Here is an 18,982-nt window from a genome sequence, read left to right as displayed (position 1 = left end):
GCATTGGACTGGTTAACAAAACTGAGCTCCAGTGCCTGGAGGCTGGGTTAATAGGAGGCCCCAATGCATCCTGGGACAGCCTAAAGCTTTAGCCTGTTGGTGCCTCTGGATCAAGATTCACTCTACACCCCAATGTTTTGCTGTGGAACCAATGTACCTCGCAGAAAGAGTTAACAATGGTAAGTCTACCATAACTCTCCTTATCTGGTCAAGAGGGCAGAGTGTTTGGCCCCAGAAATTTGAGACGGACTTGTGCAGTTTGGGTCATGTTTCCTTATAAAAATGTGGGTTTAATGACATGAGCAGCAAATATTATACTGAGGTACAAGAGTGAGATTTGATAATGTGGTACAAGATACTTAAATGTTCTAAATGAGTAAAGAGAGTGTATTTACAAGACATTCTATGTTTTATTTTTTTCTATTATTGTTGTAGGTGCTGTTAATGAGGCTGGTAAAATGCCTTTCTATGCCGAAGAATGCGCGTCAATGTTGGCAGTGACCTTCAGCAGCGGAGACAGACAGATGAGGAGTATTGTGAGTGAAGAAAATATGTGTTTTTATTTCTGCTATAGCTGTGGTCTCTCTGCACGTAATATGTAAATGAGTGTTTGTCTTGTCATACCCTGAGTGCTGTATTACACTATCCTTTTATAAGCTAGCATGCTCGTCCAGTCATTATTAGTATCTTATCCAATTTCTTTTTGTTTCTTTATGAAGTTATTCAAAAGATGATTATTAGAGCAGCCCTTATCTAAGTTAGTCTCAAATATTTTAAGCCTTAAACAGTGAGAAAGTACCAGCCAATCTCCTCACTGCCATGTTACAGGCTGGGTTTGAAAAATGAGTTATGAGCTGTTTAGTTGGTACTTTATCACCGTGCAATTTATTACTTTTCAAGGCTTAGTATATCTGGCCCATAGCCTGTGACATGGAAGTTAGGAAGCTGTTTTGGTGGTCATTTCTCACTCTTTATCCGTCTCCACTTTATGACTTTTTAAGGCTTGATACATTTTGAGCTTTTTGCTTTATTCACTCATTTAGTAAATCAGCAGGTGCATTTAAGTGTTCCCCAAGGTCAGGCTAAGTGTGTGTGTGTGTGTGTGTGTGTGTGTGTGTGTGTGTGTGTGTGTGTGTGTGTGTGTTTTGGAGTGGGTGAGCTGTCAGAAGAGCTCATTCAAAGAAGGCTTTCTTTTTGGTGCACTCTTTCATAAATGATTGTTAGTTTAATTAAAACCTAACTTTTATTTTTAAATTTAAAAAAAAAAATGGGTGACACTAGTTATAAAGAAACTATATGAATAACAATACAAAAAAGTTTTTTAAAAGAAGTTAGTAATACCTCTAGTGACACTATTGGTCACAAAGTAGATCAGTGTAATAAATCCCAATATTTTATTACATCTGTATCGAAAAAAGGCTTGTTTAGCGAAAATATTGTAGGTATACTACTATTAAATATTGGCAGTGTATCGTACAGAAAATATATTTTATTATTGTAAGTATCAGTTACAAGAAAATAGGTGTTTTTTTCTGTATTTCTAAAACACTGAATTGTGTCAGTCATGTTTGGCAAGAGGGACACATCTGTAACAAGTTATCAATATTGCAGCAAAAATTACAATTCTTTCGGCTAGACTCTAGTTAGCAATAATGTGTATCCATTCTGTAGTCTCAAAAAATGCAATTGTATCCATTAATCGGGTACATATGTGAGGTTAGACTGGTCATCCAGGTCTGGATGTGAACAAGCTTTCATGCGAAACGTACGTCACCGGTGAGACTTACAGCGGCTACGTTTGATGGCCTCGAAGATGAGAGGGAGATTTTAACCAGAAAGGGTCTTCCATCCAAGGTGGTCTGCACTATGATCCAGGCCCGTAGGGGAAGTCACTTCCAAATATTTCCACTGTGTTTGGAAGAAATAAGTTTCGTGGATAAAGGCCTACGTTTAGGCTCCATCAAGGTTCAGATTTTGTCTCTCTCTATTTTCTTCCAGAAACAACTTGCGGTACTTCCTGAAGTACAGACCTTTCTTAAGGGGGTTTTGCACATTCAACCACCCTTTGTTCCTCCCACGGCTCCGTGGGACCTTAATGTTGTCTTGACCTTTCTCCAGTCGGATTGGTTTGAACCCCTACTTAAAATACCTAACGTGGAGGTCTGTTATGTTGCTGGCCTTCGCTTCTGCTCGACGAGTGTCGGAATTGGGGGCTCTGTCCTGTAAGAGCCCATACTTGATATTTCATGAGGCTAGGGCGGCGCTCAGAACTCGGCCACAGTTTTTGCCGAAGGTGGTGTCGGCCTTTCATGTTAATCAACCAATTGTGGTTCCAGTTTTATCCGACACTTCTGTTACTCCAAAGTCCCAGGACGTAGTGAGGGCTTTGAGGATTTACATCAAAAGGACTGCTTGCCACAGGAAGTCTGACTCGCTTTTCGTCCTTTATGATGCTACAAAAATTGGTCATCCTGCTTCCAAGCAGTCCATTGCTCGTTGGCTCAAATTGACTATTCAACAAGCCTATACTTCGGCAGCTCTGCCGCTGTTGAGTTCTATTCAGGCCCACTCCACAAGGTTAGTTGGTTCTTCCTGGGTGGCTGGCCATGGTGACTCGGCCTTACAGTTGTGCAGGGCAGCTATGTGGTCTGGTTCGAACACGTTCATCAAGTTCTACGGGTTTGACCGCTTGGCCAAAGATGACCTTCAGTTTGGTCAGGCGGTTCTGCAGGGGTCTCAGCACTCTCCCACCCGTTCTGGGAGCTTTGGGACGTCCCCATGGTAATCTACTATTACCAGTATCCACTAGGACGTTGGAGAAAATAGGAATTTAATACCTACCGGTAATTCCTTTTCTGGTAGTCCATAGTGGATACTGGGCGCCCGCCTCAGTGCTTTGTGTCCTGCTTCCCGGGTTGTAAGTGTTCTTTGTTGGGTTTGCTGTTGCTTTTCCTGTTCCTTGTTTAGTTAGCGTTGCTTTCCTCTGTTATGGTTAGCTCTGCTATTTTTGTTATTGTGTGTTGGTTCGTTACCTCACCGCTTTATGGGGGTCATTCTGACCTGATCACTCGCTGCAGTTCATTGCAGCGCAGCTATCCGGTCAGAACTGCGCATGCGCCAGCGCATGGCTGATGGCTGTCATTGCCTAGCGATCGCCTCTGCCTGATTGGCGGGAGGGTGCAGCACGGCGGCGTTTGGCCGCCGTTTTGTGGGCACTGTCCGGCCAATGCAGGCATGGCCTGACCTGACCATGGGGGGGCGGACCGCAGTGGCTGCGTGAGTCACACGCAGCCGCTGCGAGCCGGGCAGTGCCGAGTAGCTCCCGGCCAGCATTCAAAAGCTGCGCTGGCCGGGAGCTACTCCTGAAGTGTAAAAGCATCTCCGCTGTGCGATGCTTTTGTACTTCAGCGACAGGACAGGGACTGACATGCAGGGCAGGCTAGCCCTGTGCTGGGCGTCCCCCCGCATGTCTGTGTTCCTGATTGTAGCTGTGCTAAATTTAGCACAGCTACGATCAAGTCAGAATCACGCCCTATGTGTTACATACTTCTCTCAGTGTATGTCCGTGTCCTCGGGCACAGTTTCCTAAACGTAGTCTGCTAGGAAGGGCATAGTGGGGAGGAGCCAGCACACACTATTGATTTCTTAAAGTGCCAGGCTCCAGTGGACCCGATATATACCCCATGGTAATCTACTATTCCCATTATCCACAACGGACTATGAGAAAAGGAATTACCGGTAGGTATTAACAGGGCAGTCGAGAGCCGGACTGTGCCAAGGTACTTTTCAATGGGCGTGGCCTAATCACAGGAGGTGTGGTCATGTACTTTTAGAAAAAATATTGAAAAAAATTGTATTTTAAGCACCTCGATGGCCACACTGCAGCCCAGTACACAGCAGAGTGTGCTGGGCTGAGGAAAACAGCTGCTGTTGCCAGGTAATGGGGACTGGACTCTCACTGGGCCCCTCCATCAGACCTGGGCCCGGGTAATTTGTACCCTCCCCCCCCTCTCTCTCTCGACACCACTGGGTATTAAATTCCTATTATCTGTGCAGACCCTGAGTACAGATCAGCTTATTGGCATAGGATACTATAATAAACTGTGATTGGTTTCTGTGTGAAGACAAACAGACTGCACTGAATAGTTGTGTGCCAAATACCTACTTAAGTTTATTCTTTCTTTTGCAGTTTTTTTTTTCTTTCTGTTTTGCTTTGTGAAAATTTTTGTTTAAACCATGTAACTGTTACTGTAAGTTTACATTCTGCGAAACAACGATGGAAACAGGAAAAAAACCTGTTTGGATTGTTATCTCTAGCCTTGCGTGCAGTGGAAATGCATAGTAAAACGGACTTGGTCCATATTTTTGGACTGTGGCGAGCAAGAATAAATACACTTATGTAAACACTGTTCATTAACTTTCCATATGAGTGACCCTTAAATATTTAGGACGGATCTCATTATGTGCAAAGATTTTCAACAATTCCTTGGTGAAATAGGCTGAGCAAAGCACTGCACACAGTACACATACAAATTGTATACTTAGGGGCTCAATGAGAGTAGAGGTACCCTAGTTTGCATGGCGTATTTTGAGTGGATTTGCAGTGTGCAGGCCCAGCAAATGGGAATGCAGAGTCAAATGCAGGTGTGTTTTGTATTGAATAGAATTGTCCCTTTAAATCCAGCGGTTGAAGATGGCTTTGAAAAGTGCCACATAGTAAATTCATCCATAGTGTTTTTCTATGATAGAAATGTCATAGTATATTGTATAGCTCTATGCCTGGCATATTATAAAGTGTTACTCATTTACAGCCCCACATATGAAGCTGCATGCCCACCTCCAGGATCTTCATGCTTCTGCTGCATAGGGGCCATGTTTATCCATTCAAACTAGCGATGAATACCTTGCACTTTCCTTAGGTATTAAGTTAAGATCTCATGTGATTGGCTATAGGAATCATAACCGTATCACTGTACCCAATAAGGAAGTTGTCACCTAAGTTGACTCGGCGTGTGAGCAATTACTCCTTTTCTTTTATACAATGCATTTTAATTGTGTTAAGCAAATACAAGAATTAAAGCTATTGTAACAGGGTCTGGTGAACAGGCACCATCTCCTGGCGTAGATGGCGGTGCGCAGCAGCTGAGAGGTCACAGAAGTTGGTTGGTTTGGTGCAGCTGGACTCGGACAATTTTATTGTGCATAAAAACTGAAATAAACATCAAATAAATACGTAGCCGCCTGGCGCTAACTAGACACAGGATAATTCCTAACTCGCTAATAAAAATACAAGGAGAAGTTTACATGGCACAGCTCACTGGTTTTCAGCCACAGGTTTCTTTCTCACAGAGACTCTATAGTCTCTCCTCTTTCCCCAGGCAGTGTGAGAGCAATGATCAGGCTGACGGCCTTTTTAACACCTATACAGCTGAAAGCCCTAATTAACCTTCTGTGGGGATAAAAGCCCACAGACCTGAACCTGTCCTAAAAGGATGGAGACCCGCCCTCTCTTCTCACATCTAAGCCCAGGACCCCTATTTTCTTGTCAAAATCTCTCAGCAGAACCAACACCATATTCCTGGGGTTTTAAAACGCATAGATAAGAAACCTGTGGCAAATATATTTGCCTTGCACCACTATTCCAGTTATCTTGTCACACTTTCTATAACCACTACATTCCTAATGTATAAAGAAGTGAATCAATTAAACGCGTTTCCCCGCCTCCTTTCGATCTCAGCGGCTTTGATCGAAAAGAGGGTGGAAACGTGTTAAGCTATTTCAAAGTGAGTACATTGCTGGACTACCCATTCGCAGGGAAAAGGATTATATTTCCATTAAAACGGACTCTGGAATAGATTGCACCATTTGTAAGCACCAGCACTCCTGCTTGGAGGACTTGTGGGGCCCTGGGGAGCTGGCCAGTGTGCCCATATGTTAAGATGGCCCCGGGACACGGAGCTCTCAGTATGGATAATGTAATCCATTCTACTGGCACTACGCAGTTTCCCACTCACTGCTCTAGTACTTCTACAAAAAGACTGGCCCACAACCATTAGCCGAGGTGTGTGTGTGTGTGTGTGTGTGTGTATAGTTTCACACTTCATCATTATTGAAGTTAAATTACGTTGAATTAATCAGTGATGTTTATTTAAAACAAAAGTAAATGACTGGGTGTTTAATTGTCTGCTAATAACAAATGTATGGTTTCTGGTCCACTTAAGATAATTCTGTATAATTTATTTTCATTCCTATAGTCTGTTCCAGACAGGGTTCTAAAGCAAACTATTGGATGCAAAGCACACAAGCCCAATTTATTTACAAGTATAAAACAAAAAAACTGGAATGATCAGACCTGCCAGTAATTCATTGTCCAGGACAGCACCCCTGTATTCCCAACGTTAATATTATTTTTTTTTTTGTAGTAGCAGTAACTTGGTAGGGGCGATGTTCTGTGGCTGCCACGTGTCTACAGGTGTTACTGTTGTGGCTGATTGTCAGCTAAAGGTGGCTCTGCACCTGGCTTTGGGGCCTATTCATCTTTACTAAATGGCTAGTTTCCACATATTTTATGTTACTGTCCAGTCATCATTAGCGGTCCAATAGGACCACCTGATATTCGACAAACTCCAAAAACGTAAATTTTTTCTTAAGGTTCATACACACGGTGAGATATTGAATGTCTTCGGTTTTGACTTTGCAGTTTCCCCTGAACACCCCTGAGCCCAGAACCACTGATATTGACTAAGTGCCAGTATGTACTAGATTGTACACAATATAGTCTATCTTTTCTTGCGATACCGACCCCACGGAAGCGCGCATCGGTATTGCAAGCTGTGTACACGCGGTGCGATTTGCACTAACTTTCCTTACGATTTTGACTATTTAGTCAAAATTGTAAGGTTACATTGCACCGTATGTATGCACCTTTAGTTTACCTGTGAGAACAGATGCCTTCTTCAGATGGCGCCTGTTCCCGGTGCCCGAGAATGCGAATAGGGATCCGAGCGGATCTTTCTGTCACCTGCTCACTGTGTGACCACTGGGGCTAGTGCTAATGTGAATGACTGAGATGTTCTCTGTAAAGCGCTACGTAATATGTCTGCGGTCTGCAAACACCTATTAAATAATTATGATATATCTGAACCTTACTTCAGTAAATGAGTCAATTGGTTTTTACTTCACAAGCCAGTTTGGTTATATTTCTCACCTCACCTCCTTCTTTAGGTGACATCAGACTGGGATTTGCAGAAGGGAACTGGATGTACAGAAGGCCACACAGGAACTTCTGCAGCGGCGCCCATAGCTGCTGGAATGATTGCTCTGATGTTGCAGGTCCGACCTTGTCTGACATGGCGCGATGTTCAACACATCATTGTATTTGCAGCCACTAAGGTACAGTGCAAAAATCTATAGTCTGTCTCCACTATTTCTCATGACTGTGTCTGTCTTAGACAGAAATAGATGTGGATACTAGTTCACTGCTTGGTCTCACATGGTGCTAACCAGGGCTGTAACTAGGTGTGTGCCAATGGTGCCTTGCCCACATTGTTCCAGGATATGATTTTATTTAATGGTGAAGAGGGGGTTGCCAGGCTTGGCGGCAGTTGTGGGACATGATATTATTTGAAGGAAAAGGGGGGTTGTTAGGTGTGGGGGGCAATTGTGGGACGTCATATTAATTGAGGGAGTTTTCAGTTTTGAGCAGGGCCGTAACTAGGTGTGCCAGTGGTGCCTGACACACCGCTGGCAACACCCGTTGGCCCACGCCGCAACCGCTCTGCATGGGGTATGCCCAGCCCCATCCGCCAGCCGTGTATATCGCCCGCACCGCCGCTCATCTGCAGCTACCTCTCTAACATAAAGCCGGGTAGCGTTGCAGCTCGTCCACCCCGCCTCCCTGCTCCCCTTCCTCTGCCCTGTTTTCTGGGAGATTACATCTTTTCCAACCCGCCCCCAGCCCACCCACATCTGCAGCGTAGGGCAGGAAGGACAAAAGGGCTGCTGGCCGGTGGATGCTGCTGATCCGGAGTAAACATAAGTATAAGTCTCTCTCTCTCTCTCTCTCTCTCTCTCTCTCTCTCTTTGTAAAAGGGTGTCTCTGCCTGCCATAATGTGTAAAAAGGGAGACTCTGCTGCCATACTGTGTAAAAGGGGGCTCTAGCTGCCGTACTGTGTAAAAGGGGACCCTACCTGCCGTACTGTGTAAAAGGGGACCCTACCTGCCGTACTGTGTAAAAGGGGACTCTACCTGCCGTACTGTGTGAAAGGGGGCTCTACCTGCCGTAATGTGTAAAAGGTAGCTATGCCTGCAGCAATTTGTGATAGGGGCTCTACCTGGAATAATGTGTAAAATGGGGCTCTACCTTACGTAATGTGTAAAAGGGGCTCTACCTGGTGTAATGTGTGTAAGTACGGTGTAATTTGAATAATGGAGACTACTGTACAGCGTAATATGAATCTGTATTATTTTTTGGTCACGTCCCTTCCCATGAAGCCAAGCCTCTATATTTGTTGCGCCTACGGCACGCACTGGCCCTTTTTTAAATATGGGGGTATGCTGTTTCTTGCACAATGTCTAGTTACGGCACTGGTAGTAACATTTCACTGTATAGAAAGGGTTAGCTTCTGGTTACATTCTCTGGCCACCGTATTAGGTATACCTACTGGTTACCGGAATATTATAACCCACCATTATGTGGTAGCTACTCATTTTCTTGAAATCTCGCAGACATGATTCAGTTGTTCATATCAAATACCAGACTGGGGAAGAAGTGTGATCTAAGTGACTGTGACAGTGAAATGATTGTTTGTAGCAGATGGGGTGGTTGGACAATCTGTTTGCAGAACTGACAATCTATTTGTTAGAAAGTGTCATTTGTCCAGATAACCCAAGCAAGGCTTTACAGAGAGACTTAGTAGCTGGCAGTGTACTGATTGATTCTCTGACAGTGTGGCACAGACTTAGAAGTGGGAACAACTGCTTCCATTAAAATGAAGGAAACTTCTGCAGCTGAGGGTGGTCATATTGATGTGTCCGGGAGCTGTCCAGTCAAATCTCAGACTTCATCTCGACAAAAGTCTAATGATTGAAAATTGCTATTGACCATCAGGGGTGGTCTTCAGTATACCGAATGTCGGGATCCCGGCGCACAGTATACCGGCGCCGAATCCCGACACCCGGCATACCGACAGATATTCTCCCTCGTCGGGGTCCACGACCCCCCTGGTGGGAGAATAAAATAGCGCTCACCACGCTGTCGGTATGCCGGCGGTCGGGCTTCCGGTGCCGGTATGCTGGTCGCCGGGAGCCCGGCCGCCGGCATACCATACTACACCCACCATCAGTCCCCGTCCACCGCAATATCACATAAAGAGAAAAAGGGTGAAGACTGCAGTGTCCGGATACACGATGCTGCTAGAGAGTTGCTGACATAGGGGGTCATTTCGACCTGATTGCACGCTAGGATTTTTCGCTGCGCTGCGATCAGGTCACAACTGCGCATGCACCGCAATGCGCATGCGCATTGTACGGGTGGAAAGCGGATCGCTGCTGAGCAATGGATTTTACGAAGAATCCATTCGCACAGCCAATCACAAGGGGATTGACAGGAAGAGGGCGTTTGTGGGTGGCAACTGACCGTTTTCTGGGAGTGTTTGGAAAAACGCAGGCGTGTCCAAGCGTTTACACTGCGGGTGTCTGACATCAATTCCAGACAAGAACAGGCTGAAGTGATCGCAGCGGCTGAGTAAGTTCTGAGCTACTCAGAAACTGAACAAAACTTTTTTGTAGCACTCGGCTGCACACGCGTTCGCACACTTGCAAATCAGACATACACTCCCCTATAGGTGGTGACTATCTGTTCGTAGCGCTGCAAAAAATAGCTAGCGTGCGATCAATTCGGAATGACCCCCGTAAATTGGAAGCTGTGGTTACAGCTCAAGGTGTTAAAACGGGTGTGGTTCATCAAATCGACAGTGTCTAGGTCGACAGTCACTAGGTCGACATGGATGGAAGGTCGACAGGGTTTCTAGGTCGACAGGTCTAAAGGTCGACATGTGGATATATATATTTTTTTTGGTGTCGTTTTCTTCGTAGAGTGACCGGGATCCCAAATTAGTGCACCGCGTCCCCTCGCATGGCTCGCTTTGCTCGCCATGCTTCGGGCATGGTGCCTTCGCTTCGCTCGGCACACTTTACCGTTCCAATCGTAGTCCACGTGGATCGTTAAGTATGAAAAAATTCAAAAAAAGAAAAAAAATTTGAAAAACTCATGTCGACCTTTAGACCTGTCGACCTAGAAACCCTGTCGACCTTCCATCCATGTCGACCTTGTGACTGTCGACCTATAGTGGTTGACCTAAACCAGGCATGTCCAACCTGCGGCCCTCCAGCTGTTGTGAAACTACATATCCCAGCATGCCCTGACACTGTTTTGCTGTCCGAGAATGCTAAAGCTGTGTCAGGGCATGCTGGGATGTGTAGTTTCTCAACAGCTGGAGGGCCGCAGGTTGGACATGCCTGACCTAAACATTGTCGATCTTCAGACCGGATCCCGTTAAAACTGTGGCTGAATATTTGTCATTAATTGAGGTCTGGTTTTTATTGTGTAATTAATTAAAACCACTTTTAGATCATTGTTTATCTGACACTACAGAGTATTTTGTGTTGATATTTGGTAAGAATTGCAGCGTTAAATCTATTTTCATTCCACGATGTAAGAAAATAAAGTATGAAAAATGCTAATTGTTTGTAATAGCCACAGTGTATATTTTGTTACATACATATCATTGTCTTCATGTTTCTCTCTGCTTTCCATATTGCTTTATCTCTGCAGTATGAAGACCATCAGGCAGCCTGGGAAACCAATGGAGCTGGGTTTAGTCACAGTCATCAGCATGGTTTTGGCCTCCTGAATGCCTGGCGTCTTACTAATGCTGCAAAGGTGATTGTGAAATGGCTAGATATGATGACTCTCCCCAGCACTATGATCATCTTCCTTTCACTCAGGCGTCATACATTAGTTCTCATCCATAAAAATAGGATTGCTCAGCAATCACCAACACTCATGCACTCTGCATCTTTAGATCCTAATCTGCCTGATTATACAGTACTTTGTACCAGACACGTTTTATCAACTGCAAGTATACAGTCCTATCTTCCATGGTATGTCCAGACAGTCTCTATTGCTATTGTAGCCTAGATAGGAGGCCACGGCTCTCTAACTCAGCCAGGACAGATATCCGCTAGACCATGTGGCTCCGTATTTGCTGGGCCATGCAGGTCCCGATGTTGCTGAACTGATTGAGGATAGCTTTATTGAGAAGAGTTAATTTATATAATTATTTTGTTCAACCATTTACAGGTGTGGGAGTCTGTTCCCTATTTAGCATCCTATGTTAGTCCAGTGTTTAAAGAGAACAAGAATATTCCTCTTCTACCCAGTATGCTGCAATTAAGCTGGAATGGTGAGTCTAGAACAATGTCACTTTGCTGATCTATAAAAGCACAGCCTCTGCTGACGCTGCTACTGTATGTGTTGCTGCGAGTTACACAGTCACCCTGCTTTTCATTTTCATGTGTTTTCTCTGTATTTTATGTATAATCTAGTCTTATAACGGAGTATTACTGCTCCCACTGCCTACAGTAATCTCCTCTGTAACGGCATATAATACTTAAACTTATATGGAAGCTATTCCATAAACCTACAACCAACCTATCCCATGTATTCACATTTACAAGGTGATTTTTGGTTTTATGTTACGCCCTATATATTTTGATGCCAGAGCATTATCAGGTTTGGCCCCCTTTCACTACCCAAAATAAACTTGTATAATTAGAGTTATAATTTTCTTTATATTGTGTGTGTGTGTGTGTGTGTGGATATTATAGTATGTGTAAGCACAATTTGTATGTTCCTGTACTTAATGCAAAATTTGTAATTGAATCATGCATTATACATTTCAAACTCTAGGGGGAACTCTCGAATTACAGTTAATTGTTAGCATCCCCTGAGCAGTTCTGCAGACTTCTTTAGTTTTCAGAGTAATGCCATTTATAGTGTCTTAGGTGTCACATATTTGTAAGTATACATTTACAGCAGGACCTATGTATAACCCCTTATGATTACATATACAAATGATGCACAGCCACCTGCGCCCGAGGCTGCCGCTCAGTTACCACCCAGAAGCACCACTCCTCAACACATTATGATTGTTTAGCAATTAGAAAGCTACGGCATGCTCTGTTCTGCTGATTATCGCATGTATAGAATATACTTGTTTTTTGTGTGCTGTATAGCATATTTATGGCCCCTTACAAACCAGTTCTACTCCTGAATATTTTTTGACATTGCCAGAAAAATGCTTTCTTTTGGTTGGCTAGTCTGTGGCTGTATTTATGTCCTAATACTGTATGTAACTTTCATGGTTACCCTTGTACTAATACTATGCATTCCAACCTTTCACAATATAACTTCAGACATGATCTTATAAATATACAAAAATAAGTGTATATAAGGAAGTATACTGTACTGGACTCATGTTCTAAGGGCTAAAAGGCAGAATTAATGTTACAGCAATGTAGGTGATGCCTAAGGGTCACATGTACTAAGCCTTGAAAGTGATAAAGTACCAGCCAAATAGCTCTTAACTGCCATTTTTCAAACACAGCCTGTAACATTGCAGTTAGGAGCTGATTGGCTGGTACTTTATCAATTTCCACTTTATCGCTTTTCAAGGCTTAATACATCTCCCCATAAAAATATAATCAAGGTAATCTCCTTGCACAATGATCTGGGAAGTCCATAAAATTGTACTTCGCAAATGACTTAAGTACAAAGCCTCATTCATACGGATGATAAATGGAGCTAGAGTGTTCAAGTAATATGCTTATTGTAGCTTCTTCTGGAGCAGTAGTTCCCTAGTGAGGCAGATGTATTAAGCCTGGAGGAAGTGATAAATCAGTGATAAGCACAAGGTGATAACGCACCAGCCAGTCAGCTCTTAACTGTCATTTCTCTGACGTCCTAGTGGATGCTGGGAACTCCGTAAGGACCATGGGGAATAGACTGGCTCCGCAGGAGACTGGGCACTCTAAAGAAAAGATTAGGTACTATCTGGTGTGCACTGGCTCCTCCCTCTATGCCCCTCCTCCAGACCTCAGTTAGAATCTGTGCCCGGCCAGAGCTGGGTGCTCCTAGTGGGCTCTCCTGAGCTTACTAGTAAAGAAAGTATTATTAGGTTTTTTATTTTCAGTGAGCTTCTGCTGGCAACAGACTCACTGCTACGTGGGACTAAGGGGAGAGAAGCAAACCTACCTGCTTGCAGCTAGCTTGTGCTTCTTAGGCTACTGGACACCATTGGCTCCAGAGGGTTAGAACACAGGCACCTGTCCTCGGTCGTCCGTTCCCGGAGCCGCGCCGCCGTCCCCCTCGCAGAGCCAGAAGAACAGAAGCTGGAAGACGACGAAATCGGCGGCAGAAGACTCATGTCTTCATTTAAGGTAGCGCACAGCACCGCAGCTGTGCGCCCTTGCTCCTAGCACACTTACACACTCCGGTCACTGTAGGGTGCAGGGCGCTGGGGGGGGGGGGCGCCCAGGACAGCAATTGAAGTACCTTTTGGCAATAAAAATACATATATACAGTCTGGCACTGTATATATGTAAAAACCCCCGCCATTTTTTTACACAGAAAGCGGGACAGAAGCCCGCCACTGAGGGGGCGGGGCCTTCTTCCTCAGCACACCAGCGCCATTTTCTCTTCACAGCTCCGCTGGAAGCAGCTCCCCAGGCTCTCCCCTGCAGTATCAAGAAGGGTAAAAAAGAGAGGGGGGACACATAAATTTAGGCGCAAATAAAACATATAAGGCAGCTATTGGGTAATCACTTATTATAAGTGAAAATCCCTGTGTTATATAGCGCTGTGGTGTGTGCTGGCATACTCTCTCTCTGTCTCCCCAAAGGACTTTGTGGGGTCCTGTCCTCAGTCTGAGCATTCCCTGTGTGTGTGCGGTGTGTCGGTACGGCTGTGTCGACATGTTTGATGAGGAGGGTTACGTGGAGGCGGAGCAAGGGCAGATAAGTGTGGTGTCGCCCCCGTCGGGGCCGACACCTGATTGGATGGATATGTGGAAGGTCTTAAACGACAATGTAAGCTCCTTACATAAAAGGTTTGATGACGCTGCAGCCTTGGGACAGCCGGGGTCTCAGCCCGCGCCTGCCCAGGCGACTCAGAAACCATCAGGGGCTCATAAACGCCCTCTATCTTAGATGGTTGACACAGATGTCGACATGGAGTCCGACTCAAGTGTCGACGATGATGAGGCACATTTACAGTCTAAAATGACCAAGGCCATCCGATACATGATTATTGCAATGAAAGATGTATTACACATTTCTGAGATTAACCCTGTTAATACCAAGAGGGTTTATATGTTTGGGGAGAAAAAGCAGCCAGTGACTTTTCCCCCATCTGATGAATTAAATGAATTATGTGAAGAAGCGTGGAGTTCCCCTGATAAGAAACTAGTGATTTCTAAGAGGTTACTGATGGCGTACCCTTTCCCGCCAATGGACAGGTTACGTTGGGAAACATCCCCTAGGGTGGACAAGGCGCTGACCATCTAAAAAGGTGGCCCTGCCGTCTCAGGATACGGCCGCCCTAAAGGAACCTGCGGATAGAAAGCAGGAAGCTATCCTGAAGTCAGTGTATACACACTCTGGTACTCTACTGAGACCTGCTATTCCTTCAGCCTGGATGTGTAGTGCTGTAGCAGCATGGATATAGACGACATAGATTCCCTCGACAGGGATACTGTTTTGCTTACCCTGGGCCATATAAAAGACGTTGTCTTATATATGCGGGATGCTCAGAGGGACATTTGCCTGCTGGGCTCTAGAATTAATGCTATGTCCATTTCTGTCAGGAGGGTCTTATGGGCTCGGCAATGGACAGGAGATGCTGATTCTAAAAATCACATGGAGATTTTGCCTTATAAGGGTGAGGAATTGTTTGGGGACGGTCTATCGGACCTCGTGTCCACAGCGACAGCTGGAAAGTCGACTTTCTTGCCTCAGGTTTCCTCACAGCCTAAGAAAGCACCGTATTATCAAATGCAGTCCTTTCGTTCTCAGAAAGGCAAGAGGGTCAGGGGCGCATCCTTTCTTGCCAGAGGCAGGGGTAGAGGTAAGAAGCTGCACCATGCAGCCAGTTCCCAGGAACAAAAGTCCTCCCCTGCTTCCACTAAGTCCACCGCATGACGTTGGGGCTCCACAGGCAGATCCAGGTGCGGTGGGGGCGCGTCTCCGAAACTTCAGCATCCAGTGGGTTCGCTCACAGATGGATCTCTGGGCTGTACAAATTGTATCTCAGGGATACAAGCTGGAATTCGAAGCGACTCCCCCCCCCCCCCCCCCCCTGCCGTTAAGCCTTGCCAGCTTCCCCCATGGAAAGGGAGGTAGTACTGGCGGCAATTCACAAGCTGTACCTCCAGAAAGTGATTATCAGGGTCCCCCTCCTTCAACAGGGAAGGGGTTACTATTCCACAATGTTTGTGGTACCGAAACCGGACGGTTCGGTGAGACCCATTCTGAATTTAAAATCCTTGAACACTTATATAAAGAAATTCAACTTCAAAATGGAATCGCTCAGAGTGGTTATTGCAAGCCTGGAAGAGGGGGATTTTATGGTGTCGCTGGACATCAAGGATGCTTACTTGCATGTCCCCATTTACCCACTTCACCAGGAGTACCTCAGGTTTGTGGTACATGACTGTCATTACCAGTTCCAGACGTTGCCGTTTGGCCTGTCCATGGCACCGAGGATATTTACCAAGGTAATGGCCGAAATGATGATACTCCTTCGGAAGAAGGGAGTTATAGTTATCCCGTACTTGGACGATCTCCTCATAAAGGCGAGGTCCAGAGAGCAGTTTCTTGATCAGCGTAGCACTCTCTCAGGAAGTGTTGCAACAGCACGGCTGAATTCTGAATGTTCCAAAGTCGCAGCTGATTCCTACGACGCGTCTGCTTTTCCTGGGCATGATTCTGGACACAGAACAGAAGGTGTTTCTCCCGGTGGAGAAGGCCCAGGAATTAGCATCTCTGGTCAGGGACCTCCTGAAACCAAAACAGGTATCGGTGCATCACTGCACGCGAGTCCTGGGAAAGATGGTGGCTTCATACGAAGCCATTCCCTTCGGCAGGTTCCATGCAAGGATCTTTCAGTGGGATCTGTTGGACAAGTGGTCCGGATCGCATCTCCAGATGCATCGGCTGATCACCCTGTCCCCAAGGGCCAGGGTGTCTCTTCTGTGGTGGCTGCAGAGTGCTCACCTTCTCGAGGGCCGCAGGTTTGGCATACAGGACTGGGTCCTGGTGACCACGGATGCAAGCCTCCGAGGATGTGGGGCAGTCACTCAGGGAAGAAACTTCCAAGGGCTGTGGTCAAGTCTGGAGACTTCTCTACACTTAAATATATTGGAACTAAGGGCCATTTACAACGCCCTGAGTCAAGCAGAGCCCCTGCTTCGAAACCGGCCAGTGCTGATTCAGTCAGACAACATCACCGCGGTCGCCCATGTAAACCGCCAGGGCGGCACAAGAAGCAGGATGGCAATGGCGGAAGCCACAAAGATTCTTCAGTGGGCGGAGAATCACGTGCAAGCACTGTCAGCAGTGTTCATTCCGGGAGTGGACAACTGGGAAGCAGACTTCCTCAGCAGACACGACCTCCACCCGGGAGAGTGGGGACTTCATCAAGAAGTCTTCGCACAGATTGTAAAGCGATGGGAACTGCCACAGGTGGACATGATGGCGGCCCGCCTCAACAAGAAGCTAAAAAGATATTGCGCCAGGTTACAGGACCCTCAGGCGATAGCTGTGTACGCCCTAGTGACACCGTGGGTGTACCAGTCGGTATATGTGTTTCCTCCTCTTCCTCTCATACCCAAGGTACTGAGAATAGTAAGAAAGAGAGGAATAAGAACAATACTCATTGTTCCGGATTGGCCAAGAAGGACTTGGTACCCGGAACTGCAAGAAATGCGCACAGAGGACCCATGGCCTCTGCCTCTCAGACAGGACCTGCTGCAACAAGGGCCCTGTCTGTTCCAAGACTTACCGCGGCTGCGTTTGACGGCATGGCGGTTGAACGCCGGATCCTAGCGGAAAAAGGCATTCCGGATGAAGTTATTCCTACGCTGATAAAGGCTAGGAAGGACGTGACAGCAAAGCATTATCACCGTATATGGCGAAAATATGTTGCTTGGTGTGAGGCCAGGACGGCCCCTACAGAGGAATTCCAGCTGGGTCGATTCCTGCACTTCCTACAGTCAGGGGTGACTATGGGCCTAAAATTGGGGTCCATAAAGGTCCAGATTTCGGCCCTATCCATTTTCTTTCAAAAAGAACTGGCTTCACTGCCTGAGGTTCAGACGTTTGTTAAGGGAGTGCTGCATATTCAGCCCCCTTTTGTGGCACCCTGGGATCTTAACGTTGTGTTGGATTTCCTGAAATCCCACTGGTTTGAGCCACTTAAGACCGTGGAACCAAAGTTTCTCACGTGGAAAGTGGTCATGCTGTTGGCCTTAGCATCGGCTAGGCGTGTGTCGGAATTGGCGGCTTTGTCATGTAAAAGCCCATATCTGATCTTCCATATGGACAGGGCAGAATTGAGGACTCGTCCCCAATTTCTCCCAAAGGTGGTATCATCGTTTCATTTGTACCAACCTATTGTGGTGCCTGCGGCTACTCGGGACTTGGAGGACGTAGTCAGGGCTTTGAAAATATATGTTTCCAGAACGGCTGGAGTCAGAAAGACTGACTCGCTGTTTATCCTGCATGCACCCAACAAGCTGGGTGCTCCTGCTTCAAAGCAAACTATTGCTCGCTGGATCTGTAGCACGATTCAGCTGGCTCATTCTGCGGCTGGATTGCCGCATCCAAAATCGGTAAAAGCCCATTCCACAAGGAAGGTGGGCTCTTCTTGGGCGGCTGCCCGAGGGGTCTCGGCTTTACAGCTTTGCCGAGCGGCTACTTGGTCGGGTTCAAACACCTTTGCAAAGTTCTACAAGTTTGATACCCTGGCTGAGGAGGACCTTGTGTTTGCTCATTCGGTGCTGCAGAGTCATCCGCACTCTCCCGCCCGTTTGGGAGCTTTGGTATAATCCCCATGGTCCTAACGGAGTTCCCAGCATCCACTAGGACGTCAGAGAAAATAAGAATTTACTCACCGGTAATTCTATTTCTCGTAGTCCGTAGTAGATGCTGGGCGCCCGTCCCAAGTGCGGACTTTCTGCAATACGTGTATATAGTTATTGCTTAAATAAGGGTTATTGTTCTGAGCCATCCGTTGAGTGAGGCTCAGTTGTTGTTGTTCATACTGTTAACTGGGTAAGGTTATCACAAGTTGTACGGTGTGATTGGTGTGGCTGGTATGAGTCTTACCCTGGATTCCAAAAATCCTTTCCTTGTAATGTCAGCTCTTCCGGGCACAGTTTCCCTAACTGAGGTCTGGAGGAGGGGCATAGAGGGAGGAGCCAGTGCACACCAGATAGTACCTAATCTTTTCTTTAGAGTGCCCAGTCTCCTGCGGAGCCCGTCTATTCCCCATGGTCCTTACGGAGTTCCCAGCATCCACTACGGACTACGAGAAATAGAATTACCGGTGAGTAAATTCTTATTTTTTCAAATCTGTAATGATTGGTTGGTGCATTATCACCTTGCGCTTAGAACTGGGTTATCCCTTCTCCAGGTTAATACATCTGTGACCTTAAGGACCCCGAAGAATTAGTTTTCCAGGTCACCTAGCAGGGGTACAGGTGTATTCATTACTCATTGACACATTTTAAAAGAAAAAAAAAAAATTCAAGGCTTCCTCACATAGTTTGTCTCAATTCCAGGCGCGACGGCTCTCCAGATACGCCAATGCTGCCCGTGACCCCTTTATTTATAATGGGGGTCATTCCGAGTTGATCGCTCGCT

The 18,982-nt window shown here is 46.1% G+C and overlaps 2 protein-coding genes across 3 annotated transcripts in view; one reads left to right on the top strand and one right to left on the bottom strand.

Annotated features, from left to right (window-relative positions):
• The window catches only part of PCSK7 (proprotein convertase subtilisin/kexin type 7), a 113,750-nt gene that overhangs the window by 35,060 nt on the left and 59,708 nt on the right, over positions 1-18,982 (top strand). For both annotated transcript variants that reach the window (XM_063943308.1, XM_063943307.1), the window contains 4 exons: positions 436-536; positions 7,225-7,392; positions 10,836-10,943; positions 11,364-11,466. In XM_063943308.1, the coding sequence (XP_063799378.1) occupies positions 436-536; positions 7,225-7,392; positions 10,836-10,943; positions 11,364-11,466 (480 nt within the window). The remainder of the gene's footprint in view (positions 1-435; positions 537-7,224; positions 7,393-10,835; positions 10,944-11,363; positions 11,467-18,982) is intronic.
• RNF214 (ring finger protein 214) overlaps positions 1-18,982 on the bottom strand; it is a 167,106-nt gene that overhangs the window by 102,522 nt on the left and 45,602 nt on the right. The window lies entirely within an intron of this gene.

The sequence above is a fragment of the Pseudophryne corroboree genome, chromosome 10 (genome assembly GCF_028390025.1).
Source record: "Pseudophryne corroboree isolate aPseCor3 chromosome 10, aPseCor3.hap2, whole genome shotgun sequence".
Lineage (NCBI taxonomy): Eukaryota > Metazoa > Chordata > Amphibia > Anura > Myobatrachidae > Pseudophryne > Pseudophryne corroboree.
The sequence above is the reverse complement of the archived record's forward strand: the minus strand, read 5'-3'. Positions and strand labels throughout refer to the sequence as shown.